Raw genomic sequence first — 26,918 nt, forward strand, 5'->3', positions numbered from 1 at the left:
TGCTCCGCAACGGGAGAGGCCACAACAGAGGGAGGCCCGCATACCACAAAAAAAAAAAAAAAAAAAAAAAAAAAAAATTAATGCATAAGTGTTCTCTCTGGTAAATTGCAGAGCATTTCCAATTCAGGGGGTGGGCTCAGTAATTATCAACAAATCCACTTTAATTTTACAAAGTTTTGATTTAAAATGCTCCTCTGGAGTGTAAAATGCTCCATACACTTCAATGTATGGCAACTTAGTGGATCTTGGCTTCTCCACCAAGATTCTGGCACCTAGATTGGGTAGAACTGTTACTTTCAGGTGCCGATTTCTGACTGCATGTGATGTTTGCAAGTCCTTCACGGAAGCAGTTTCCAAATGCTCACTTAAGGACCTGCAACAGCAGAGTCACTAGAGTCTTAGCTAAAAATACAGACTGCAGGGCTCCACTCCAGACCTTTGAGATCAGAATCTTTGGGAGTGAGGCCAAGTCTCCATATTTTCAAGATACTCCCCAGTATATTCTTATTTATGTACCTCCAGTGCTGGGAACTGCTGGATGGAACATATGGTCTAATGGCCTTGAAAAGGAAGGGAAAGAAAGGTGTCTATTCCTGAAATTTTCTCAGCAAAACTTGAAGATGTCCAAAAGCCTAATTCAGAACAAAGCGTAATTCGAGGACATTATGTGATTAACATATATGCCTGGTCAAGGAGATCTAACATGGCAATTGGTTTACGACTGAAACATCTCCTTCCCACCCACTTCCAATTTCCCTACATGTTGAAAATACTACAGGTATGAAAAAAGAAATACACCTTAAAATTCATACCTACCTTCTGAGATGAGCAATCCATGTCACTCATGTTGTCCATTCTAATTGGACCTATAAAAATATAAAAAAAGGAACAAAGAGCTCTCAGTTTCTTCCTCTCCTATCAGTGGCTCTGAAATTCCTTATAGCATAATGGGGATGACACAGATTATGGAACTTTCCAGATGTTCTGAAAGCTCTGTTCACAGGGCTGCCTCTCCGAGATCATGGACTTCAGCCCCCTGAGGAGTTTCCAGGTAGAAGAGGAGAGAAAGGGAAGCTAGAGAACGAAGAAGCAGCCACGGGGCTCTGTGGGGCTCTGCTGGGCTCTGTGCTGCGGCTTCCCTGTGATGGCCGCTCTTCCCTTCTACTGAGCAGCACCTCCCTTGGAACTTTTCCAGGAATACACCGACTTCACTGTAGGGGAAAAACTGAAGCAGAGTTACATACTAACACAGAGAAGAGGGAGGAAGCACCCCAGCAAACAATCCCCCTGGCAGTCTGAACTCTTCTTTCTCTTCCGCTCGGGTTATTTTTAACACTGGAGGAGCTTGTACCCAGGTCCTGGGGCCAGTCACAAGGCTTCAGTGTCTGTTGCTAGGTTGCTAGGGAAGGAGGGGCCTCTGTTGTGCCCAGATACAAGACTGGTCTTGACTCAGCTTTGTGTCCAGGTCTCTCCCTTTGCTGTAGGCCAGCTGTCCAGCAGGAAGTTTCGGTGACAGGAGGGAAGGTGGGAAGGTGTTTAGCAATGATCCAGGAGGTGAATGGCAACAAGAGGTTGTGCCTTTGGAGGGGCCTAAATGCACACAGAGTGGTGGTTAAATTCTTGGGCCCTAGAGTCAGACAGGTCTGGGTTCAGATCCTGCCCTTCCCATTTAATTAGCTATGTGGCTTGAGCAAATTGCTTAATCTCTCCAAGTGTCCTTTACAATGTAAAATGCCAACAATATGACAACCTACCTCATAGGTGGGCTTGAGAGTTAATGAGATAATACCTGTAAAGCAACCTGCACACAGTAGAAGGATGACCAACTTGTCCCAGTTTCCTGGGACTTTCTGGGTTTTAATACTGCAAGTCCTGCTCCCTGAGAACTCCCTCAGTCCTGGGCAAACTGAGACAGCTTGGTCACTCAACACAGCAGGCACTCTATAAGTGTGGCTAACATCATTCTCATGATAAACACAGGAACACATGCACACGTACGCTCACACACACAAGATACAATTAGCTGCTGCCCAGACATTCAAAGCACACGTTAAGTGGTCACTTTCAAAATTCTCTCAAAATCAGGTTAGACTTATTGAGCTCTTTTGGGAGACAGGCTTCTATATATATATATATATATATATATATATATATATATATATATATATGTATGTATGTTTTGTCATTCAATTTTTCCCCAAACTCCATGATGCTGCCATTTTATGACTGATGAAACCAAAACTGAGAAAGAAACATAATTTTCCTAAATTGCCAGGACTTGTAAGTAGTGCTGATACAATTTGAACCCTGTCCTTATGACTCCAGAGTCCAGTGTTCTTTCCATAAAGTACCTGCCCATAAAAAAAACATTTCTGAGATCTTACGATGAGCATTACATAGTACCAAGTACTTCCATTTCTCCTTTTTCTTACTTTTCCCTCAAAGTTTGGCTTTCCATACCTTCAAAATAACCTCGAGGCTCCTCATTCCTTACATTTGCACTCTCTACCATAAGGTATATATATATATACAGTTTCAAATAGTGTTTGGAATAAATGAGCCAGTGACAGGGTTTGAGACTTTAGACAGAAATGGGGTTATTACCAGGCCTCCTATAATAGGATATGAAACCCCATGTCCCACAAAAAACCCAGCAACTGTAACCCAACAAAGTAAAGAACTTTAGAAGGGGCCTGGTAGGGTGCCCATGAGCCCCGTGACCTTGTGGGTGAGTAGAAGACACACCTCGCTTTAAAATTTTGTGTGCTTTAAGTCTACCCGTATCCAAAAACATCCAAGCAATAATTATAGCTTTCATTTATTGATGTATATTAGCTGTTGGCACTGTGGTAAGCACTTAATGAGTATCATCTTTCCAAATCTTCTCAACAATAGAGAAAATGAATACAACTATCCCAAGTTTTATGACTGAGGAAACTGAGAAGCAGGGAGGTTAAGTAATTTGCCCTTAGTCACTCAGCTAGGTCAGTGGCAAAGTCAGAACTTCACCTGATTATGGAATCTGCTCCATGGCTTTAACCAAAAGCCTACATGTAGTCTGAAGAAAGACAGAAAATAAATAAAATATCTGCCAAAGAGAATGAAAATTCCATCATCTGCCCCTCTGCCCCAGGCCACCTCACTGGCACCAGAATTGCTTGCTGACTTAATCTTCTGTTCAGCAATTTCCAAGTGAGGATGCAGGCCTCAAATCCCTTAATCAACTTCAAGTACATAGGGTTGCCAGATAAAACACAGGATGCCCAGACATACGAAAAAGTTATTTGTTGCTCACCTGAAATTCAAATTGAACTGGTTGTCCTGTATTTTTATTTGCTAAATCTGGCAATATGGGGAGAAGAGGTCAGCTAGGCTCTAGGTTATCCCCATCTCTGTGGTGTTAACAGCTTAGAGTCTCAATCTGTTGCTGGAAATTTTCACACATTTCTAATTCAGGGCCCAGTGTTTCTGGCAGATCTTTTCTGAGGCTTGAAACAGTTGCTTATCCAGGGACTTATTTTATTGACCCGTCCAATGGTCAGCAAGAGCCAAGTCCTTGCGCTAATGAGAGATGCTAAGATTCCCACCGTTGGGTAATATATAGTGTGGTAGAGAAGCCAGCCAACACACAAGGAAAAGCAAAATCTGGCTGGCCCTACAAAAATGCAAGTGGAAGGAACTAGAAGATTCACAGAGGTTCCCCTAGATGGCACCCTTGAACAAAATTTCCAGTGAAGGCCTCAATTCAGCTTCCCAAAGCAACACCCACCAGGGAAGGAGGGTTGCAGTTTTGTCCTAAAGAAAAAAACCCTCCAAACCCAAACAATAACCAGCCCTTTCCTGGATGGGGCACCCATCACACTGCAGCTGAACAAAAGGCATGAAACCGGACAGGACTGCCTGAAACGTAAAAATTTAGGGACACTTTTCTGTCCACGTCCTCCTATCTTCACCATTAGCTTCCCCCTTCTTGGCTCTTGTGGAGTTAGAGCAGGATCCCTTAGCTTATTATTATTACCCCCAAGCTTATTTCTCTAACCACCAGCCTGATTATTTCTAGAAATATTAGTTGGTAGAAGTAATACATCATTGGTGGGTGGGCAAAATCAGTGAAAGAAGTCAAAATAAAACTGTATCGCATATTTGAAAGCTGCTAAGAGGGCAAATCTGAAGAGTTCTCGTCACAAGAAAAAAAATTCTGTCACTGTGTATGGTGACAGATGTTAACTAGGCTTACTGTGGTGATTCTTTTGCAATATACACAAACATCAAATCATTACGCTGTACAGCTGAAGCTAATATAATGTTATATGTTAACTATACCGCAATACAAAAATAAACAAAAAAGAAAAATAAACCAGGTGACCATGATAAGACGCAGAAAAAAACAAAGCGCAATACGTTAAATATTTTTGAGCTCCTCCTGTGTTCCCGATAGGTGCTAAGTTCTTTACAGCCATTACTGCACCAGTCCTCACTACAACCCCGTGATTGCTTTTCTCTTTCCTAAAGAGGTATTTTTTCAGGCGCCTACGGACACAAGTCACAGAGGAGAGACAGATCAACAAAGGTCCCTGGATGGAAAGGGCATGAGAACGGTGCAGCAGCAGGCCAATTCTCAAGTCTATCCCCCTCCATTTTACAGACAAAGCTGAAGCTCAGCGAGGTTAACTCATCCACACAGTAAGACTCTGACCTGGGATCAGAGCCCAGGACTGTTGGACCTCAGTTCATGGTCTTTACGAGTATGTTCTATGGCAGTTGTTCTCAACCTAGACAACTGTGCCCCCCAGGGGACATCTGCCAATGTTTGGGGGTCTGCAGGGAAGGAAAGTACTACTGGCATCTAGCGGTTGGAGGCCAGGGATGCTGCTAAACGTCCTACAATACACAGGACAGCCTCCAATAAAGACTTACTCAGCCCAGAATGTCAATAGCGCTGCCCCTTGAGAAACCCTGTTGTATGGGCTGGATTTCAGGCCAAGGGACATGTGTTCTGGCTCTGACTTGAAACTGAAGGATTTGGGATTCGACTTTTTCATTTATAAAATGGAGATACTAATCGAACCGATCTTTAGGGATCTCCCCGGCTCATGATATTTGCGTTTGAGAAGTAATGGTTAAAACCTTCCAGTCAAGGTCGTACCTCATCACTTGTCTGTCCTCAGCTGCAGAGATGCTTCCAGAAGAGCTGGTTCAGGGTATTTAGGCAGGGGAAGCCCTGAGACTCTGGGAAATCCCGTTCTCAGCCGCCAGTCCACCTGCCTCAGAGATGGCCTGGGCGCCCTCACTCCAAGCCAAGAGTGTAGGAAGGGCAACTCTCTCTGAGCCTCAGTTTCCTCACGTGCTCCTCACTCGTGGCTTGTCCGGGAGGCTCCAAAAAGCTGAGGGAGACAGCGTCCTTTGCAAGAGCTGCAGGCGGGGAGAGCCAAGCGGAGGGGAGGGGAGAGGAGGGACGGCGCGGGGCCGCGCGGCGGAGGAAGACTGCTGGCGGGGGTGGAGTGAGGCCGCAGGCTCCGGCTCCAGAGCCGCCGCTTGGGCGTGTCTCCTCCAGCTGCTCGCACTCAGCTCGGCCTGCGGCGCGGCCGCCGGAACCAGGTGAGAGCTGGCAGCTTGGGCGCAGGGGACCCGGTTGGCTAGACCCACACTCGCCGGGCGGGACAAATTTTGGAGGAGGGCGGGGGCGGGGGGTCGGTTGAGAGGATAGTCGGTGTCCCACGCTCGAAGCCTTCTGCACGGCGTTTGGTAATAAGGGGAGTCTCATCCCTCCGAGTCCCTGCGAGACCCCCATACACACACACGCACACACACACCCCTACACCTACTACTACATTTGGTAAAAGGGTTGCCATCCCCATCCAACCCCGGACCCTTCACCTTCTTGGGAAACCTGGTTGGGAAGTCTCTGAACTCCCTCTTTAGGATTAATGAAAATGGGTGCCCTCCTTCCTCCCGGGTTCCTCTTCTCTACGGAGGGCCCCTCCCCCCTCACTGCAGAGAGGGGAACTCCAAGTACCACAGGTGGGATTCTCCTCCCCAAATTAATGACGGTGTACTCGACTCCCCGCCCCCGAGCTCCCATTTCTCAGCCTCGGTGCCCCCTCGGGCGCAGAGCCCCCTCTGTACCTGCATCACCCCCCTTTTCCCCTCTCCTTGGATCCCAAGAAACTGGCCGCCTGTCCCCTGTCGCGTCTAGGAAGGCTGAGAGACTGGAACCAGATGGGGAGGGGAGGTCTGGATAGGCCCGAGGCGCCCGGCGGTTCCCGGCCTCAAGCCGGAGATGCGACCCCTCCCCCGCCCGGCTGGAATGCTCAGGGTTTCCGTTTGTCCCGGGAGGGGCGGTAGTGGAAGAGCCGGGGGCTTTTGGGGGCGGGGGGGCGTGGAAGGGGAAGGGCGGGTTGGCTCGTGTTCTCCTGGCTCAGCCCGGAAGGCGCGGAGAAGGCAGAAGGCGGGGAACCGTGCGCTGCGTCGGGTTAAGGGGTTGCAGTCTTCCCTCCTCCCGAGACCTCTCAGTGCCTGGCGAGGCCCCTCCGAGGAGTGAGTGACTAGGGGTTCTGGGGATTGGTGGCCCGGTGGTTGCATTCCACGGATGTGGGCTCTGGCATTTTACCCACGCTGGCCCCTATTGGACTCCCCAAAACCCGGTTGGTCCGGGTGGCGCTTGGGTTTCCAAGGCCCTGGGAGACCAGTAAGGGGAGCTGGGCTTGTTTCTGACCCTTGCGGATTGGAGATTAGGGGAATTGAGTGCTGGGAACATCGCAAATTCAAATCTGTGCCAGCTGTAGCTTCAGATACAGTATGGGAATGGGAGTTTAGTCCTTCCCTGTTCAGGGGATTCCTGTTTCACAAAAGGGATAGTAGCAGAGAATCTCTAGCTGGGGAGATTAAAATGCGCTTTAATTTGGTGCTAGACCCAATAGATGTTAGGAGATACCTCTTCCCATCTCACATAATTAGCATGGGGGACGTTCAGTATGGTAAGTAAATGTGAGCATCTCTCAGTTAATTTTGTCCACTGTGACAATCTTTTAGGCGTTTGTGCTATAGGTCAGGAGATCAGTTGTAAGGGAGAAATGGAAAAGATATCTGTGTCCAGCCCTACAGTGTTGTTCTGGGAAATATAAAATAACGATATATTAGTTTATATGAAAATTTAAAAGGGTTTAAGAGATATCTAACTTAACAAAAAGCTTTTATTAAAAATAAATAATTATGTGAGATTGGGACAGTCCTGGAAATTCCAGGCTGTTGAGTCACAGGGTATAATTGTGGCAAAGTCTGTCCCTCAGGTGCCTCTCTTGTTATGGAGCTGAGACTTACAAGTAAATAGAGAATAATTTAGGGCACAATGTAATTGGGAGCCAACCTGTTTAGTGTATTGGCCACTGTCACTTGTTTGAAAAAGGTTTTCTGGCCAAAAAAAAAAAGGCAATGGGACTTGAAATAGTGTATTCAGCTTTCTTACTTTCTTCCACATTCTTTTCACAATTTTGTCAGGCTAAAAAAATAAACATAAGCTCTCAGAGACAATACCATTAACATTATATGTCCATCTAGATCTTTTATTTTACTATGGATATATACATAAAATACATAAATACATATATGTATTTTATATTATGGATATATGCATAAAATATGTAACAATTTATAGTATTCTATAACTTTTTCACATCATAGGTATATTTTTATTTCACTAAATAAATATCAACATCATTTTAATGGCTATACAATACTCCATTCTATGAATTTATCATTATTTAACCTATTTCCTATTAGTAGACAGTTAGCTTCTTTCCACTGTTTTACTATTTATTGTGTATTAGAAACGGGTACACTGCACATCCTTTTGGCACGTTTTGGTATAACTGATTATTCAAGTCCCTGGAAAGTAAATTGTTGGATCCAGGTGTGTGCAATTTGAAATTTTGATAGATATTGCCAAGTTACCCTCCATCTGCATGCCCATCATCAGTGTGTGAGGATAGTAGACTCTCTTGTTGGGTCAGTTGGGTGAAGACCACTAATGGTTTAAGATACTTTTCATTTCCTCCAGTGACAGCAAGAGACAAGGTGACATGAGAGATTTGACCGTGCCCTGCACTGAAGAGCTTACTGGTAGAATTAATCCCTAAAGAGACCTGAAGTGGGTTTCAGGATGGTGAAAGAAGAGCCCCCGAGTACTTCAGAGGACTTGCAGGAGCTGCAGAGGAGGGTGTCTTTGCTGATAGCCTCTGTCCAGAGTAACTCAAAGGTCAGTTTCCAATCAGAGCATATAATGGAAGATCCCAAAATAATACTAGCTTAAACACCATAGAAAGTTATTTCTCTCTCAAGTAGAAGAAATTTGGAGGTAGGTCAGGAATCTTTCTAACTCACCACCTTGTCATGTCTGAGTTGTGACCTTCAAACTCACTGTCCAAGATGACTGCTAGAGTATCAGCCATTGTATCCATATTCTAGGCAATAAGATGTGGGGAGAGAAAAACTTGCATACCACCTCCAATTTAAGGAGACTTCCTGGAAGTCATACACACACAAAGCTTCCAGTTGCATCTCATAGACCAAAATGTAGTCTTATGATCATCCCTTGTAGCAAATGCAATTCTTTAGCTGGAAATAGAGGCAACTCTTAGTCTGTCCCACAGATACCATCCTTTTTTTTTGTTTTGCTGTTAATTTTGACCCGTTACACTGAAAATGAGAGGATAACGTCTACTTTGAGCCCAGTGTTCCACCAGAAATCCAGTGTTCAATAGAAATACAACATAAGCCACATACATAATTTAAAATTATCTAGTAGCCACATTTAAAAGTAAAAAGAAGCAGGTGAAATTAATTTTAATAGTGTATTTTATTGAACCTATCTAAAATATATTTCAACATGTAATCATTATAAAAAATATTAATGAAAAAAGTTATTGAGATGTTTTACATTCTTTTTTGTACTAAGTGTTTGAAATCCAGTCTGTATTTTACACTTAACAGCACATTTCCATTTGAACTAGCCATTTTACAAGGGCTCAATAGCCATTCGATGGCAATGGGACCTGAGATAGTATATTCTGCTTTCTTGAACTTTTATCTTTATTGCTTTCTTCTATGTGCCTTTCAGCATTTTTTCAGGAAAAAATAACAGCTCTCAGAGATAATATTATTAACATTTTGTTGTATGTTCTTCTAGACTTTTTTTCTATGCAGTATACCCATACAATACATATGTATAGGTAAGAAACTGATCTGGTTGGTGATCTGTTTTTTGTATTGGACACCACTAGTATCTATTTGAGGAGCCAGACCTTTGCAGTCTAGAGCAATATACTCTATAGAGATCTTTTCAGAACTCATCCCCAAATGCCTCTGGCACTCTTTGTGGATTTAGCAAGATATTTTTAGGTTGGACAAGCAGCTTTCTAGCCAGCAGGCTGAGACTCTTGTTACTAAAAGTTAGCTCCGTGAGAAAGGTCCTCATACTCACCTACATGTTCAGTTGATTCTCGTTATATAATTTGTGTTAGTTCTGTTCTGTTGAGTCACCTCAAACACTGAATTAGCACATACTGAACAATTGTTCAAACGGGAAGTACAGGGTTAGGTTCTGGCAAACTTCTGGTGGCAACATTTTCATCAACCAATCAAACCATAACCTTTTTTGTGTGTTTTTTTGTTTAAACGCACCTTTATTCTGTAGATATTATTGATTCATTAACGTTGAACTCCAGGCCAACAGCCTGTACTATACAGGAAGCTATAACTCTTGCCTGAACGAAGTTTATCTAATACACGTACGGTATTTTCTCTATAAGGCACGTCACAGCCTTCTTTTACTTAGGAACACTAGACAGTACTGCTACACATTTTAAGTGGCAAAATCACCAACAGAAAACAAAGATGCAGAAAAAGGTGGCACTGAATAAACCATGAAAAGGACAGTTGTATAAAGAGCTGAAACAAGAAGACAGAGCGTTGCCTAGTTTGGCCTCAGCTGGGAACATGTGCGTCAGGTGGCTCACGTTTTTCACTGCCGTGTGCACGTCCATGAAAGCAACTCAAAGTGTTGATTCTGGGGTTACAGATCAATTTTAGTGGGTAGGCAAATTCACAAATATGGAATCTGCAAATAATAGGGATTGACTGTACATTAATTAACCTTGGTCGAGCACTTATTATGTGCAAAGCACTGTGCTACGCACTTGGCATATCTTAACTTAGTTAATATTCATGTCTACCGTCTAAGGTAGGCATTTCAAAGCATGTGAACTCTGACTTCTTGACATTTCTTCATTTTTTTCACCTTAGATCCTCAGCCATGGTCATTGGAATAGATTTGGACTAGATAACTTCCAGGGCAGTTGACTCCCAGAATGATGGGACAGATCATCAGTTGGCTAAGCCCTGGCTAAGTTCTTCAGATAGTGCTGAGGTAGTTTCTTTTAAATTTTTAAATGATATTAATTGAATTAATTATATTAATTGTGTTTACTGAATAGAGTAATATTGGCAGTAAAGGAAAGGAAATCACCTGTAAACCCATCACTAACAAATCCAGTGGTGGTATTATCATTACTGTTGTTGTTATTATTAGGCCCCTTTAGTATGTAATTTTTAGATCTAGTGGTTTTAATTGTGGCAGATGTAGTTCTATATTTTTATTTTTGCTTGATATTGTATATTGGTGTTTTTCCATATTAAAGCATAGGTCTTCTGAACAGTTGCTTTTCTTGGTGGTAGAACCTTCCCTCAGATTGACATACCATAATTTACATAGTCATCCCCTTGCTTCTGTGATATTTAGATGATTTCTTTCCCCCAAGTAATTTATAACCTTTTCTCAGAGTTAATAAACCCTCTGAGTTCCAGATAAGAATAGATGGCTTCCAGATGGAGTGTTTGTGAAACAACTCCGTCATCTCTTCTAGGAAACCTCTGGAATGTCAAGTCTTAATTGTCTTACTTTTAGACTGACAGAGTCAGAAACCTGTCCCAAATAGCTTAAACAAACAAACAAACACTGAGACCTGCCAGGGCTTTTGGGAAATGTAAGGCTATCATAGAAGCCAAGGCAGGAAGTAAGCAGGGCAGAGCCTCAGGAGGGGTTAGAACCAGGGTCTGGCAGGTCACTGGGGTCAGAGATAACTCTCAGTGCCCTCTCTTGAGACATATTGTTCCTCATCGTAACTCTTCCTTGTGTATCAGCTTCATTCTCCTCTCTTTGCAGCCTGGCTTCCTTTGCTCTTCCATTCACATGGGCAGACATGATCGCCCAGGATGGTACCTTCAACTCCCCATGTCTCCTCCAGCTCCCAGCTGAAATCCTCTATGGGACCTGGTCTTGGGAGTGCTTGATTCCTAGGAGCAAGAATCTGCTTGACCAAGTCACCTGTGGCCAGGGAGGTGGCAGTTGGGCTGGGGCTTTCCATTTCACTGGTATAAACATGGCTTCAGGGTCCTGCCCCTGCTGTGAGAGGGGGCAGTTTTCACAGAGGAGGGAAGAGAGATGGAGCATAGGCTGGGCAGATGCCCTCCCAATGGTATCTCCTTGTGTGGCTTACCTAGGACAAAATACTTTTGCTCTCATGCTGGCCCTTTCCTTCCACAAAGGATGTTTTTGGTTTTTTTTGTTTGTTTGTTTTGTTTTTTTCTTTTTTTTGCGGTACGCGGGCCTCTCACTGCTGTGGCCTCTCCCGTTGCGGAGCACAGGCTCCGGACGCGCAGGCTCAGCGGCCATGGCTCACGGGCCCAGCCGCTCCGCGGGCGGCATGTGGGATCTTCCCGGACCAGGGCATGAACCCATGTCCCCTGCATCGGCAGGCGGACTCTCAACCACTGTGCCACCAGGGAAGCCCAAGGATGTTTTTGAATTAGCTCCTTGGCACCTGTATTCTAATCCTGAATCACAGGACCAAAATCTGGGAGAAACTGTCACACAGCACCTTGGACTTGTCATTACCAGTGGTTTTAAATAATGCTGACCCCTCTGGTAGCAAAGACAGTGGATACTGATTATCTTTTGCATTCTAACACCAGGGAATTAGCCTCTCTTCTGAATAGTTCCAGATGGAGCCTTCATGTCCTTAAACACTGGCCATGGCCATGTTGTCCCTATTTTGGAACCTCCCATAATCATGTGTGCATTTTAAAATAAATCACCTGTGTTTGACCTTGGGCAAGTTGCTTGGGCTCATTGACTGTCCATCTCATCTTCTCTAACATAAGCAATGCCAGGCTCATAGCTTTGTTTTGAGGATGATCTCAGATGTCGTTTGAGAAGGCCTTAGCACAGAGTCTGGAACATAATGGTGCCAGTCTGTCCCAGTCTGGCATTCGTGGGTTATTTAGCACCGCACCATGCCTGTAAAATCTAGGTTGGATAACCTGTGTCTGCTTCCAGGAGGGCGATGGAAAATGTTGCTGAATAATAAGCTCTCCCACTTTCCATCCTTCCATTGTGTCACCCTCTGTTGCCTGGGAGAATGAAAAGTTAATTGCTATAGTCTAATTTCCGGATTTAAATAATGTTAAATTTTGCCTTGTTATCTACCTCGTAACATTGTAGAGAGAAAAAAATAAGGAGGTTTATTGAAAGCTCTTAAAATAGTGCTTGGCACTTGGGTGTTTAATGAATGTTCTCTATTATTAGGCATAACTGAATCATATCTTCCCCTTCTGAGACAGACTGGTCCGAGCAGGGCCATCCTCCCTAGGGGAAGACAATTGCTGGGCTTAATTGTTTGCATCTTAAATTGGTCTCTCTGCATATCTGAATAACTTTCTGTTTTTTTCGTTGTAGGGCCCAGATTTAGAAGAGGCTAAGAAAAAATTAGATTTCTTAAGGACTACAAGTAGTCCCTTCCTGCTTTTCTCCTCTTGGATCCCCATGCCAAACTGTCTCCTGGTCCTGTTGAATTTTCTTTTGTCATTCCACTTTCATACTGCATCTCCTCCTCCTTGTCCCTCCCTGCCATCAGCCTAGTTTTGGCCATTATTATCTCTTGCTGGCTTCCCTGCAAATCTTCCTCGTTGCCTCTTGCACAGGACCACCAGGTTCATCTTTTTAAAATTATTCCTTTGATTGCATCACAGTCCTGCTCAAATGCCAACAGTTCGCTTCTTGGTTTTTTTTCTAGGTAAAATTTGAGTGAACGCTTTTCAACAGAAATATTATGTGAACCACATATATAGTTTTAAGTTTTCTAGTAGCCATATTAAAAAACATGTAAAATTAATTTTAATAATATATTTTATATAACCTAATATATCCAAAACAATGTAATTTCAACATGTAATCAATATTAAAAAAATCATTGATGAGATATTTTACATTCTTTTTTTAATACACTCAGTGCACATCTCAATTCACATGCTGATTTTCCATTGGAAATACTTGGTCTCTATTCAGATTTCATAAAATTGATAATTGAAAAACTTATTTGAAACATACCCACCTTATATGAAATGCAATTAAAGTTTTTTCAATGACTGAATCAAACATCAGTTTTTAAATTTAAATGAGATTAAAAATCCAATTCATCGGTCACGCTAGCCACATTTCAAGTGCTCAGTGGCCACATGTGGCTTCTGTGCTGGACAGTCTGGGTATAAAGTCATAAGCCTGGCATTCTGGTGTTCCAGCCTCATCTGCTCCCCTGCCACTGTGGTTACTGGGTCTCTTGATTTTAAGGATCAGAGAGAGCAGTTCAGTCTGTCAGATGACCCCTGGAGGTTTACTAAGGATACACGTAGACTAGAGCTGGAAAGCAGTCAAGACCTGAGACAGCTCGAAGGACCATCCAGCCCCACTCCCGTGGCCCTTCTGCCTCTCTCTCACCTTCAGCCACCCTAACGGGAAGATCTCACTGGGTTCTGATCCTAGAGTATCCAAGCTGGGTATTTCCAGCTCAGAGGTGATTCCTGGCACAGTCACCTCTGGCTAGAGAAGCTGAACAGCCAAGTCTTAGAAAGCTTTTGTCAGAAAGGAGTAGCTGGAGGCAGTGTAGCCAGTAGGCGTTATGCCATTTTGGGCCGGGAAGTGAAGTTTGTCAATGCTGAAGCCCCAGGACTGAGGACGGTGGCTTCGTGGAACGGCCTTTTCTAGTTAAGTGGAGTGAGTCCTGTGCTTTGTCACCATCAACTTGAGCTCCAAAATCCTCCTGCCTTCCAGCTTGCCCACAGTTTCCTCCATTTGAATCACTTGGGTGAACAACTCTTTCTAGGAGAACGTGTGTTTTGGTTAGTGGCACCCACCATCACTGAAGCTTAAATTACATCTTCAGTTCACCTGCTGGCCTACATGGCCCTAAGGAATGAGACACAGGAAGGACCAGTTTTGATGGGGAAAAGTTCTGGAATGATGGAAGCTTTCAAGGGAACGGGAACTAGCATGCCAGCACTGAGGAGAGAGACGGCGTGGACCCTAAGAAGAGGGGGAAGCCCGTTCTTGTGAGGATGCCTAGGCCCAGCTCTGTATTAAAGCAGCCCCCCCACCCCCCACTGAGCCAGCTCCAGAACCCTTTTGCCTGGTGGAGGAAGATAACCTACTTATTAACACAGCATAAGCTTGCAGTAGTCATCAGGCTGTGGCCTGACTGTGGTATCCAGGTTGATGACATAAAAACATTTTCTCCTAATGAAGTGGCAGCCATTGCAAACATCTGACATCTGAAGTGAAAAGATTTAGCTTTGAATGCCCAGATTTTGCCACTTGGAAGCCGTGTGACTCTAGGTGAGTCATTTCGTCCCACTGTTTCTCAAACTTTAATGTTTGTACAAATCACCTGGTGATCTCATTAAAAAACAGAATCTGATTTGGCATGTCTGGGTCAGGGCCCAAGATACTGCATTTCTAACAAGCTCCCAGGTGATGCCAAGTAGCTAGGACTTAACCTCTCTGTGCTTCAGTGGCCTCAGCTGTGAAGTAAGCAGCCAATTATATGTATATTACATCAGAGCACACATATGCTGAGGATGCCTTCTGAGAGTGTGTGTGTGAAGCAGTAGAGCCATGCCTGGGTCTTTCCTGCTTTCACAAGACTTGAGGTTGGGTGGGGCCCTCAAACTTGCCCCCTGTCCACAGCTGCCTTAAGTTGTTGCTGGGGCAACTCGTGTCTTGGGAGGATTATTATTGTTGACTTCTTACCTATGGGCCTTCCAACTTTATAACCTTGGCTTCTACTTCCTATAGCTCGGGTGAATTCATCAACCTGGGGTTCAGACATGGCATTCAGTCCTGCTCGTCTCCTTTGCCCACAGGTGGTTGCCTTTATGAAGTCTCCAGTGGGCCAGTACCTGGACAGGCATCCTTTTCTGGCCCTCACCTTGCTGGTGTTTGCTGCTGTGTCAGCCGTTCCTGTTGGCTGCTTCCTGCTCCTCGTGGTGCTTACCTCCCTGGCTGCTTTTGTGGGAGTCATATTACTAGAAGGTATCCTACTCAGTTACTCTCCCCTTGGAAAATGACTCACTGGGATGACAGTATTTATTGGGCATCTGCCACTCTTGTCAAAGGTTCCTGTTCTTGTCAAAATCACATCGACCAAGGCAGGTTGTCAGAGTAGTTAAAACATGGGCTCTGGAGTCTTATTAGAATCCCACCTCCCCCAGTGTGATTTTGGACACATTATTGACCCTCTCTGACCCTCAAATTCCTCATATGTAAAATAGGGATATAATAATACTATCTCAGAGGGTTGTGAGGATTGAAACTTACAGTTCCATAAAGTACTTAGCACAATCCTTGGCACAGAGTAGCTTCTCCATGAATGCTAACTACTGTCATTAAACAGAAAAGCCATTCACTCCACAGATAGTTATTGAGCACCTGTTGCATGCCAGGTGCCTTGCTGTGTACTGAGGTTCCCCCTTCTCCACCTTTCCTCCTGAGATCCCACTGCCAATTGGCAGCTTCTCCCTGAGTTGCTAAGTTAAAATTACTAAGAAAGTAAATCTGATTGGCTCAGTTTGCCTTTTCAAATCAGATCACAATCCACAAAGAGATGGTTGCCATCTGCTCAGGTGATCACCTCTGGCTCATTCTATGGCTTCCCAGAGCTAAGAGCACCCAGGGTTGCTTCCCGACCAAAGGGATTGTGGACAAGGCAGTTTACACTTGAAGAAGAAGGCAGGCACGGTAGGTGGATGAGCCAAATACAGTATGGCAGAGTGGTTGTTCAGTAAATATTGATGGATAGATGGGCGAAAGATGAATCAATATTAAAACAAAGGCAAATTTAGAAAGAAATAAGAGAGCCACTGCCTTTTTGTGGTATCATACAAAGCTTTACAGGAGAGAGCACTTTAAAGATGTGTAACAGTTTTGTCCCAGAGTAGACAAGGAAGGGCTTTCTAGATAGGAGGAACAGCATGTGCAAAGCTGTTCCACTTTAGAGCGGCGGTTCTGCAACTTGAGTCTGCATAAATCTTACTTGCTTTTTGAACATGTGGACTTTCATGTATCATCCAGAGATCGTTATTTAGTAGGTCTGGAGTGGGGTCCAGAAATGCAAATTTTCAACAAGATTCCCTATTGCATCTGATTCTGATACAGGTGGTTGTTAACCATCCTTTGAAAAATACTGATCTAAGATTTTGTAAATCTTTATGAAAAGGCAGCACGTCTGTTTACATTCTCTACTTTCCTTCCTTTCCAGAGTCCATCCCTGAAACTGTCACTGTGGAGGACTGGGTGGGCTCTTTGACAACTCGTGAGGCAAGGGAAAGGATGTCTGCCGTGCAACATTTGCCCTGTTATTAGTTCTGCATTGGAAAGAGGAATTTTGTTATGAGGAAGGCAAGAGAAAGTGTGCTGGGCAGACAAAAACTGCCACAGTGAGTCACATATACGATAGTCATTTAATTGTCATGTCAACACTTAGAGGTAGTTATTATTATATTCTTTTTACAGATGAGTTAAACGAAAGCTCCAAGCGGCCCAAAGTCTCACCATAAATGACTTAACTAGGATCAAACTCAGGCGTATCGACTATGAAAATCCATCCTCTTTCCATGATACCTTTTATTATTTTTCTCCCATAGACCCCATGTTATAAAAATGTATTTTCTCTGCACTTATTAGATGGTAATTCATTAATATTCCCACTAACAACTTACTTAATGGTGGGTAAAATGACCATTCAGACCTATGGTTACCATGTGATAGTTGCCAGGCTGGGTTGTAAAGGATGTAATCAAAAGTTATGTTTAGATTTTACTTTATTTAGCCTGCATAGCCGTTATTTCCATAGGTTGTAGGTAAGTGTAAATTATAGTATTTGTTAGGCAATTTGAAACACTGGTCGTGATTTACCTCCCCCCCCCCATTACTGTCTTGGCTAACTCATTCTAGAGGATTCCATCGGGAGCCCATCCCTGACCTGGAGAATGAGGGAGTTTCAAATTCAAACACCCATGGGCAAGACAGGTAACAAAATTGAGCAAAGCAGTCCAAGAATAATACAGTTGGGAACAGTGGGGCCTGGAGGAAGCTGGAAGGCCAGCAGTTGTTTCCATGCATTGATGCTCACTTGGGTATTGAGATTTGCCTCCTTTTTAAGCGATACCAGAAGCCTGGATTTTTGTGGAAAACCTGCTCACTTAAAACATCTGAATTAACTGTTGTTTTAAACACAGTGGTGCAGGGTCTGGTGTTTTCATTCTGTTTTAGATGAATGATTCTTTTGACATGCTTTCCTCTAGGACTGGTCATCTGTGTGGGCAGCTTCTCACTGCTTTGTGTCCTCTGTGGCTTGGGCTTCGTGTCACTCATCATGTCAGGGACAATCATAGTGTCCTACATGGTAGTCTCCAGCCTCGTCAACTACTGCTTTTCTCCCAGGTAAATACATGTCAGTGCGATAATTTAATCTTTACTATTTGGGGAGATTTTTCACAAGTAACACCCTAACCCTGGTCACATCATACTCAGTCTCCCAAGATAGGAGGTGCCTAGCCTCTTCACATCTCTACTTAAAAAGAAGTAAGGTTTCCTTCTCAGTTTTTTTTTTTTTTAATTATCAGGTAGGAATGCTTTGGCGGCAAGTAATGAAAAACCTAAGTAGATACTAGCTTAAACAAATAGGGATTTATTTTTATTGCATAACAAAAAGCTGGAGATAGCCCAGTCCTGGCACAGCCTCTCTAGTGTCATCAAGGTACCAGGCACCTTCTGCCTTTGTGTGTTGCCATCCTTACCCCACTGGCTTGTCACCTCATGGCCACAAGAAAGCTGCTGCTGGCTACACCAGCTTCATTCAAGACAGGATGAAGAGAGGAAAAAAAATGAGGCCTCCCTCACCAATTGAGTCTGACCTTTTTTGTCAAGTAAATGAAATCTTTCCCAGAACCTATCCCCTTTCTTATCCCAACCAACCTCATTGGCTGGAATTTTGGCAGATAGCCACCGTAAGCTGGAAGGGAGGCTGGGAAATGGAGTATAAACCCACAGGAGAAGGGCCTTGGGAATGTGTGTTGGTCAGCCGAGCTCTGGTGTGTGCCGTAGCTCCCCCGCTTGGGGTATGATGTTATTAGCAAGGCTACTTGAAATTCAAAGAGAATCCATAGAGCCAGTTAAGTTAATATCAATCGTGCTACCTCCTCTCTCACTTACCTCTGAAACCTGCCATCACTGGGATGAAAAAAGACAGACCTATTTCTCTCCCTGCCCCATCTCCCTTCTGTTAAAGATGTAAAGAAATGGTCAATTAATTAGAATTAATTAGAATTTGAATCCCAGCTATGCCATTTTTTACCTGTGTGATCTTGCACAAGCTGTTCAACATCTCGGTTCCCAGTTTTCTTTCATTGGTAAAATAGGGCTACTCCTTGCTCTGCCTCTCTCACTGGATTGTCATGAGGACACAAACAATAATTTGGAGAAAATGCAGTATCCAAATTAGAATGGGAAAAAGGATCATAACCCCTGCCCCTAACTCAGGCATTTTAACCTCTCGGGCCCCCAGTTTCCTCATCTGTAAAGTCAGCGTATCCCAAACTCTGGTGTGGTTGCAAGAAGCAACCAAAACTAAACCAACGTAGAACGTCATTCATTCCGCCACGTATACTCTCAACATTGCTCTTTAAGGAGGCCTCAGAGCTGATCATTTCCTCTTGTTGCCAAACAGACTATGGACACAACACAACTCCAGTGGCGACTGTTAGCTGGCCATGAAGTCTACACACTTAGAGGGGCTCTACCAGGAATGACCAGCTGAATGGAACCAAAGCTTTTTTTCAAACACCTCTGGAAAGCTGTTGGATCATCCTTGCCCCTTGGGATTATGACTGAAGGGACTGGGTAGTCATGCTCTTCCTGGAGGTGTCCTCTAGCTTTTTCACTTATTTGTAGGGTCCTGCAATGGACAGTTTTGGGGATCTTGTTGCTCTTGGTCAGTTCCATCAGCTCACCTGCCCTCACATGGAGAATCAGCAGAGAATCTCGATGGCATGGCGGCTCCTCGCGCCTCTCACCTCCTCCTCCCCAGAGATGCACACCTGACCTTGGCAGGGTTCTGAGCCTCTACAGGCCAGTGACTTGACCCCAAAGGCTCAGATTTTGTATCCGAGGCCCCAATTTTGGGCAGCCACAGGTGGTTTTTCCTTTTTCTTTCTTCCTTTCTTTTTTTTTAAATGAGAGCTGCTTATTTCTTCACTCATTTGAAAAAAGAGGTGGGAGGAAGAATCCAAAACAGAACAAGCTCTTCTGTCTTATTAGCCTTTTATCAGAAAGACAAACAACATTTGGGAATAATAGCCTCTCAGACAAAGTTAGAAAATAGAGTCCAAACTTAACCTTACGGCCAAGAGCATTTTTTTCTAAGTCTAAAGGTATGATTTCCACTGTTGAGTATTGTTAAGTGATGTTACTCTTTAAAATATTTGCACTTGATACTTTTTTATTGTTTTAAGGACTTGTCTTGTTAAGCCATTTCTTCAAAAAGTCCCATGAAAATGATAAAGGACTACAAAAATTTTAAAAATCCTATGGGATATCTACTTCAGTGGTTTATTTCCTGTGGTATTTTATTAAAAAATATTTAGATGAGCTTTTTATCTTCACTCTATTTCAAAATACCCCCTTTCTAGACATCAGACCCATTTTTTCCTTCTGTGTCAATTTCATGGCAGATCCTGGGTAATAAGGCTTTTTTAGTTGCTAGTGACAGACACTCAACTCAAAATGGATTTAAAAAGTGGGGGCAGAGGGGGACGGATTCGTTTCACTGAACTAAAAGGCCAAGAGATAGGTCTTTAGGCGCTGCTGGATCCAGGGGCTCAAGTGGTGTCATTAGGCATCTCTCTCCCTTCATCTCTCAGCGCTGCTTTTCTCAGTGTGAGCTGAGTTTTAGGCAGGCCCTCCCCATGTGGAGGTCCCAGCAGCTCTAATTTTACATCAACCTTATAGTTAGCACTCCCTATTGGACAAGGAAGCTGTTTTTTTCCAGTAGTACATTTAGATTTTTGGCTCCAATTAGACAGACTTGGGTCATGTGAGCAACTCCAAACCAAACACCGTGGCCGGGGGGATGGAATATGCTGACTGGGCTGGGACATGTGCGCATTCTGGAACCAGGGGAGGAGGTGGGTCAGCCCCACTGGTTCTGCATAGGTGGGAGTGCTAGAGTATGTAGAGATGGGAGGACGATCCGATCCCAAAGGAGTATCGCAAGGAAAGGAAATGTATGCCAGGCAGACAGAAGCAAATACTTGCTCTTTGATTCAGGAGGGCATAAAGGCCTTAATTTGGTACTCAAACTTTTCTGTATCCCATGACAGTAAGCCACACCTGTCACTAAAGGGGCCTTCAACTCTATTAGAGAACAAGAGCTGCCTTTTCCTGCCAATACATGGGGGTATTAACGTTACTATTTACTGAATGTTTCTTTCTGTCCTGCAAGTGTCTGCTTTTAGCTGTCTAAGCTAAATATCCTGCTGGGTTCTGAGGCTTCAGAAAAGAAGAATGAAGAGGGCCCTGGCCTCCTGAAGTTTACTTTCTAATGCAGGAGTCAGCTAACAAGTGTATTAGTTATCTGTTGTTGCGTAACAGTTTACAAAGAGCACTTTTGTCATCCTACATTTTCGGTGTGTTAGGAGTACAGGCCTGGCTTAGCTGAGTCCTTTGCAAGACTACAACAGCAGCGCTGCCACGTTGCTTCTTCTTTGAGGCTCACCTGCGGAAGGATCCTCATCCGAGCTCACATGGTCATTGGCAACATCCATTTCTTTGTAGGCTTTGGGGCTGAGGCCCTCAGTCCCTGTCATATGGCAGCTCACAGCCTGACAGCTTGCTTCTTCAAAACTACCAAGGGAGAACGTCTCTTAGCAAGATGGACATCACATTCTTATAACACATAATCATGTATGCATAATCACATACATCCCGTCACTCTCACCACATTCTGTGGGTTAGAAGCAGTCAGGTCCCACTGACACGAAGAGGAGGGATCACACAAGGGAATGCATACCACAGTTGGGGATCATGGGCTCCACCTTAGATTCTACCCGCTACAACAAGTAAACAAAATGTTAGATTATTATGATAAGTGCATTGAAGAAAGTTGAAGGGGCAGGCCATGTCAGGCACAGCAGTCTTTTCTTTGAACCACATAATGAGAAGTTGCCACTGTGCTAAGAGCTGGGGGTTCAGGTATTCCCAGCAGAGGGCGCAGCAAAACAAAGGCCCCAAGACTGGAAGGAGCTGAATGTGTTTAAGGAAAAGAAATATCAGTGTGACTGGGCTTGGTGAGTAAAGGGTAAATGGAGGAGAGATAGGAGCCCATCAGGCAGGACCTCGTAGGGAAAAAAATTTACAGCAAAAAGCAGAGGGAAGATGATGAAGAATTTTACACTTTGCATTAAGAGGGACATAATTAGACTTAGATTTTTAAAGGTCACTTGTGGCCAATGGATTGGGAGTCAAAAGTCCAGTTAGGAGGTCTGTGGAGGTCCAGAGCAGAGGATGGTTTGGCTTACACTAGAGTGGAAGTAATGGAGACCCTCCTCATTTGGAGAGCTAGCAGCAGTTGGCGATGGATTGTATGTGGGTAGTGAAGGAAAGGGAGACACAAGGATGGCACATAAATTTTTAATTTGAGCCAGTGGGTAGTCAGTGACACTATTTTCTGATATGGGGGCTGTGTGAATAGTCAAAATCTGCTTTGCTCATATTGAGTCAGATATGCCTTTTTGACACTAAGAGGATGTGACAAATGAACAGTGGCTTGGAGAGCAGGTATGGGCTGGGGATACAAGATTTAGGAGTATTTTCAGTACTGAGGGCTTTACACAGCCTTCTTACAGAATGCTGTCCTGAGAGAAGCCAAGAGATCTTTTTAACACATATTTCTGATCACATAAACAGCCTTGCTTCAAACTCTGCAGAGTTCAAGTTGCCTTCCCACTGCACTTAAAAATGCTAACTAACTCCTTCCCATCACAAGCTGCACCTGCCAGCTTCTCATTTTTCATATTCCCTTAGCCTCTGGATTTTAGAGGTGGATGAAACGAAGGTTCAGAGCAGAAATGATTCACCAATTCTGCCAAGAAACGTGGCATCTAAATCAGAGCTTTGCAGTTCAGGCTGTCTATCACACTGCCTAGAGCCTGAGGCCTTTGCCGATCAAACGAAGTAAAATACAGAACCCAGCACAGTGCCTGCCACAGAATAGGCCCATAAACAATAGTTGTCAAAGTGCACGGGTGCGCCATCATTTGAAACTGAGTGGAACAGTTGTAAGGTTAACCATGGGGAAAATAGTCAATAATATTGAATTAGCTTTGTATGGTGACATGGTAACTAGACTCACTGTGATGACCGTTTCGTAATGTACAAAGACATTGACTCACTGATGTACACCTGAAACTAACATTGTGTGTCAATTATACTTAAGTAAAAAAAAAGGTATTGTTGGCCTTTTAGGCACAGTTCAATGCGTTCCTTATTTGGAAAGGTAATTAAAAGCACGAAACTGACTTTATACAGTCGGAATGTTAATTTATCGGTATAACTATAGGTGTTTGTTTTTGCCATGAGTCAGGTGCTATCTTAAGCCCTCTACACTTCAATACACTTTTTCAGTCTGTTCTCACTACCACTCATTTTAGAGATGAGGAAGCTGAAAGACTGAGATGTTAAATTGTTTAAGGGCACATAGAAGCAGAAGTGGGACTCAAGCCCGTTTCGCCTGACTGAAGAGCCCACCCTTGTAACCAGTGTGCTATTAAATGTTAATACCTCCACCTGCCTTTAAGGCCTGGGATGTGGACCCAAGCCCTAATAGACATTGTCTGCAACAGTTCCTATAACCTTTGCTGCTGTGTCGAATAACTTCGGGGATCCCTGTTTTCATAAAATAGGACGTGAACCGTTGGTTCCCCCTAGAGTTGTGCACATAGAAGTACTGTTTCAACCACCACCTCTGCATGGATTCTACTATCTGCTCCACATAGAATAGGAGATTCAGCCCGGATGTTGTGACACCCCAGCAAGGTAAGATCGGGTGTGAGTTGTCGCAAGGTTGAGGATGACTAACTACTTCACATATTCTGCTGTGCTTCCTCGAGCAGGAGATAACAGGTGGAACTAGAGAGAGGGGGTAGAATTTGAGAATAACCAGCTTTTTCTTACCTATTCCACAGCATCCCCCCAAAACACGTGTGTGTGTACAGGCACACACATACCCCGAGTGATTAAATATGTGCGTGCACACACATATACCTGAGTAATTAAGCATGTGTGCAAACACACACACACACCCTGAGTGGTTGGTAAGAGTTCTGATAATTACAAATTATTGAAGTGCTTTCTTTGCCTTCTTGGGGGAAAGACAGGAGGTGGGGATTACATCCAAATTTGGCATGCCTCCTGGATATGTCTTTATGGTGAATATTATCCATCATGTGTGTGGAAGTTGAAAATCAATGATGTTGGAACATCCCACTCCCCACCTCCTGTTTCCAAACATTTCCACCTTCCACGATCCAGCTCAAGGCTCATCCCTCAGTGAAGTCATGTCTCACTTATGTACACTGTCTCTACACTTACAGCCCTCATGGACCAGGCATGGTAAGCACATGACAACTTCTCTGGGCATTGGTTTCCTCAGTCAGTAACGAGAATGCCGCCCAACCTGTCATTGGGAACTGGGGCAAGTGATCTCTAAATTATAAAAGTGCTACAAAACACTAGACGATTAAACCCTTGCTTGACTAGATTGTCTCTTGTTTGCCACTATTCCCTTACATTTGTCCTTCCTCCCGCCTGCCCTACCTGCCTCCTCTCTTCTAGTGCTCTGGGAATGGAAACAGTGTCTGTATCTTTCCCTTTGGGTAGCCCAGAAACTTATCTATAGAAACCCCTGCACAATATTTTGCATGGACTAGAAAGACTTGAGGAAACTGAGCCTAGAGGAGTTATCCATCAGGGGTAACGTTTCCCACCGCCACCCTGGGACATTTGGCAGTGTCTGGAGGCATTTTTGATTGTCATGACTGTGTGTGTTTGGGGGAGATGCTGCTGGCATCTAGTGAGTCAAGGTCATGGATGCTGCTCAACATTCTTCAATGCACAGGACAGCCCTTTACAACAAAGATCTAAGGGGCCCAAACACGAGGGCCAAGGTTGAGAATCCCTGATCTAGACAAATAATGAAAATATAGAGCATTAGACTCCACAACAGCAGAGCTGGGCTTGAGACAGGCTGGGACCTGGGGTCCTTTGCAGCAGCGCTGCAGTTCTGCAGTGCTTGCACCTGGACACACCTCTCCTCAAGCAACAAAATACAAAGAAACTGTATGGGACTAAAAATAACTGCATGATAATTTGGGGCAAATTCTGGACAAAAGATACAAAGAGACCAAAAAAACCCAACTGCCAATTTGGAAGAGCCCAGAGCAAAAACTGGGTGTGGGGAGCAAAAGCAGGGTACCGAGCATGCCCCCTGCACCCAACACCACCTAAGGGGTGGGCAAACCACCTAAGCCACGCCTCCGACTTGACCCCTGGACACACCCCTACCCTCACCCCATGTAAGGAATAAGCTCGACCCCCTCAGGGAGCGAACAATCAAGGGAAACTGTTGTTTGTTCTCACTCTCCTCTGCTGCAGCAGGGTCCCCAGAAAAGCCTTGCCTGAGTTTCTTGTCTTGCCTCTAGTCAATTTCTATCACTTGGGGAAGGCCAAGAGCTCTGGTCGGTATCAGGCTGAGGCGGGGCTGAAGTTGGACAGGTCTGCACCAGAGCAGCTGGTTACACCAGCGGCTTCAGGGACACATATACCTTCACGTTTGTGAAATGTTTCAGGGTTTCAAAGAGCTTTCACATGTTATCATCTCTGACCTTTCATAAGAGTCCTGAGAGGTCCTCCTCTTCTCATTTCCATGCCTTACTAGTCAACTGGCAGCAGAAGAAACTGGGCGAACAAGCAAGTCATTTTCTGAAGGTCTCAGAGACAGCTAGTGATTAAGCCAGGGACCCACCATCACCTGGCCCACCCAGGTGCTCTTCCTCTGCTCCCTGCTTTTTGTTAAAGCAGAAGTGGCCAAGGGTGAGACATCAGGAAGCTAGACTACTCGGTAATTGGGAATCAGAGAGCCACCTGAGCTAGAGAGGGCATGGGCCCCTCTGCTCTGGCAGTAGACATTGATCGGCTTCCCAAAACTGCAGAGGAGACTCAAGCCCCATACATATGCTCTAGTAGTCCTTATGGCCCTATGTAGGAGCTTCACGCCCCATTTGAAAACCTTTAAGAACCAGCAGAGGGAAATGGAACAGAAGTGTTTCCTAAAGAAAATGTTTCCTAAAGCCAGTAGAGGGCACTCACATCAGGTGATCTGCAGGTGGCTCAACTGAGAGCTGGAAGAAGCTTTAGACCGTGCTTCTTAAACGTTAATGTGCATGTGTACAAGGGGTTAAAAGGCAGATTCTGAGGCTATAGGTCTGGAGCAGGACCTGAGCTTCTACATGGCTCACCAGCTCCTGGCGAAGCTGTTACTGAGCTAGTTTTGTTTGCCTGACCAGCGCTGAGACGCTGAGGTTTACAGCAGAGGAAGGGTTTATTCACAAGGCAGCCAAGCGAGGAGACAGGAGAATAGGTCTCAGGTTCTGCCTCAAAGGCAAGAGGCTTGGGATATTTGTGGGTGGAGAGTATAGGGTGGTCGAAGGTCCAGGGGAAGGTGATTGGAGGCAGGAAAAAGGCGAGGTAATCGATGATCTGCACCAGCATATCTGAGTTACATGCTTCTTCATGGGACACATGCTTAGAAAATGGTGGCAGTAGCATGATCTGAGGGTGGAGCTTTTGGCCCTCTGACGTCAAAAAGTCACCCATCAGACACCTGTGCAGGCCCAGCTGAATGGTTGGTGGTCTCAACCGGTTTGAACTGGGTAAGACTAGCTCCATGTTCCTTAAAAACAACTTAAGCAAACATTACTCTCAGAGGTGTTTTCTATAAGGGGCTGTTAAAGGAGTCTTGATATATATTGTCCAAGCTACATGAAGTTTGGAGGGTATGCAATTTGCAAAACAAATTAAGCTTGGTCAGTGAAGGCAGTTTACAGGATATTATTTACTAAGCACATTATAGTCTAAGGGAATCTAACTGATGACTGCCCTCGGTTTCAAAGCCTTCCACTGATCACACCCTGAGTAGCAAGGTAATAGATGCTCTCTCCAGTCCTTTCCTTCTACAGCTGGTACACCTGAGGCCCAGAGAAGAAGTGGACACTGTAAGTCTGCAGTGCCGGGGATAGAACCTATGTCTCCTGCATCCAATTCTTGCTTTATGACATCTTCCCTGCTCCTGTGACCCTGGAACAGAATTAAGGCAGGAGGATTCATCTCTAAGTAAGGGTGAGAAGTAAGTGACTATACTGTTTGCTTTGAATCAAGCTTCTTTGCATTGCATTTTTGGTCAAATCACTTCCCTCACAGA

At 44.4% G+C, this 26,918-nt stretch overlaps 3 protein-coding genes across 35 annotated transcripts in view; 2 read left to right on the plus strand and 1 right to left on the minus strand.

Moving 5' to 3' along the window:
• DNAH3 (dynein axonemal heavy chain 3) overlaps positions 1 to 6,325 on the minus strand; it is a 249,724-nt gene extending 243,399 nt beyond the window's left edge. For 16 of the 28 annotated variants that reach the window (XM_028498506.2, XM_028498505.2, XM_055090023.1 and 13 more), the window contains exons 1-2: positions 5,878 to 6,079; positions 817 to 866 (exon numbers count right to left, since the gene is read on the minus strand). In XM_028498506.2, coding sequence (XP_028354307.1) covers positions 817 to 855 — 39 coding nt within the window. In that variant the 5' untranslated portion in view covers positions 856 to 866; positions 5,878 to 6,079. Of the gene's footprint in view, positions 1 to 816; positions 1,212 to 5,146; positions 5,368 to 5,877; positions 6,080 to 6,126 lie in introns of those variants that run through there. The other 12 variants (XM_028498493.2, XM_055090018.1, XM_028498494.2 and 9 more) reach the window with 4 other exon arrangements.
• On the plus strand, positions 5,505 to 22,976 carry LDAF1 (lipid droplet assembly factor 1). 6 transcript variants are annotated; one of them, XR_003682811.2, is made up of 6 exons: positions 6,415 to 6,537; positions 8,057 to 8,254; positions 15,250 to 15,418; positions 16,644 to 16,821; positions 16,898 to 17,413; positions 17,689 to 17,774. XR_003682811.2 is itself a non-coding variant. In XM_024123364.3 (5 exons), exons 2-5 carry the CDS (start codon positions 8,159 to 8,161, stop codon positions 19,147 to 19,149), a joined length of 441 nt encoding a protein of 146 aa, XP_023979132.1. In that variant the 5' UTR covers positions 5,505 to 5,598; positions 8,057 to 8,158; the 3' UTR covers positions 19,150 to 22,976. The 6 variants fall into 6 exon arrangements, 2 of the variants coding, with proteins under 2 accessions (XP_023979132.1, XP_028354337.1); XR_003682812.2 differs by having other exon boundaries at positions 17,339 to 17,413; XM_024123364.3 differs by lacking the exons at positions 6,415 to 6,537; positions 16,644 to 16,821; positions 16,898 to 17,413 and adding exons at positions 5,505 to 5,598; positions 19,113 to 22,976 and having other exon boundaries at positions 17,689 to 17,827.
• A 506-nt stretch (positions 22,977 to 23,482) lies between these two features.
• Positions 23,483 to 26,918, plus strand: part of ANKS4B (ankyrin repeat and sterile alpha motif domain containing 4B) — a 50,489-nt gene continuing 47,053 nt past the window's right edge. The window contains exon 1 of the mRNA XM_055090035.1: positions 23,483 to 26,843. The gene's annotated coding sequence lies outside the window, so the exon portion shown is untranslated. The remainder of the gene's footprint in view (positions 26,844 to 26,918) is intronic.

This window comes from Physeter macrocephalus, chromosome 14, assembly GCF_002837175.3.
Source record: "Physeter macrocephalus isolate SW-GA chromosome 14, ASM283717v5, whole genome shotgun sequence".
Lineage (NCBI taxonomy): Eukaryota > Metazoa > Chordata > Mammalia > Artiodactyla > Physeteridae > Physeter > Physeter macrocephalus.

Coding starts and splice junctions, on each gene's coding strand:
- LDAF1 (XM_024123364.3), top strand. CDS start 8,159: ATGGTGAAAGAAGAGCCCCCGAGTACTTCAGAGGACTTGCAGGAGCTG. Junction 15,419..17,688: donor GGGAGTCATATTACTAGAAG/GTATCCTACTCA, acceptor GCTTTCCTCTAG/GACTGGTCATCTGTGTGGGC. Junction 17,828..19,112: donor AACTACTGCTTTTCTCCCAG/GTAAATACATGT, acceptor GTTGCCAAACAG/ACTATGGACACAACACAACT.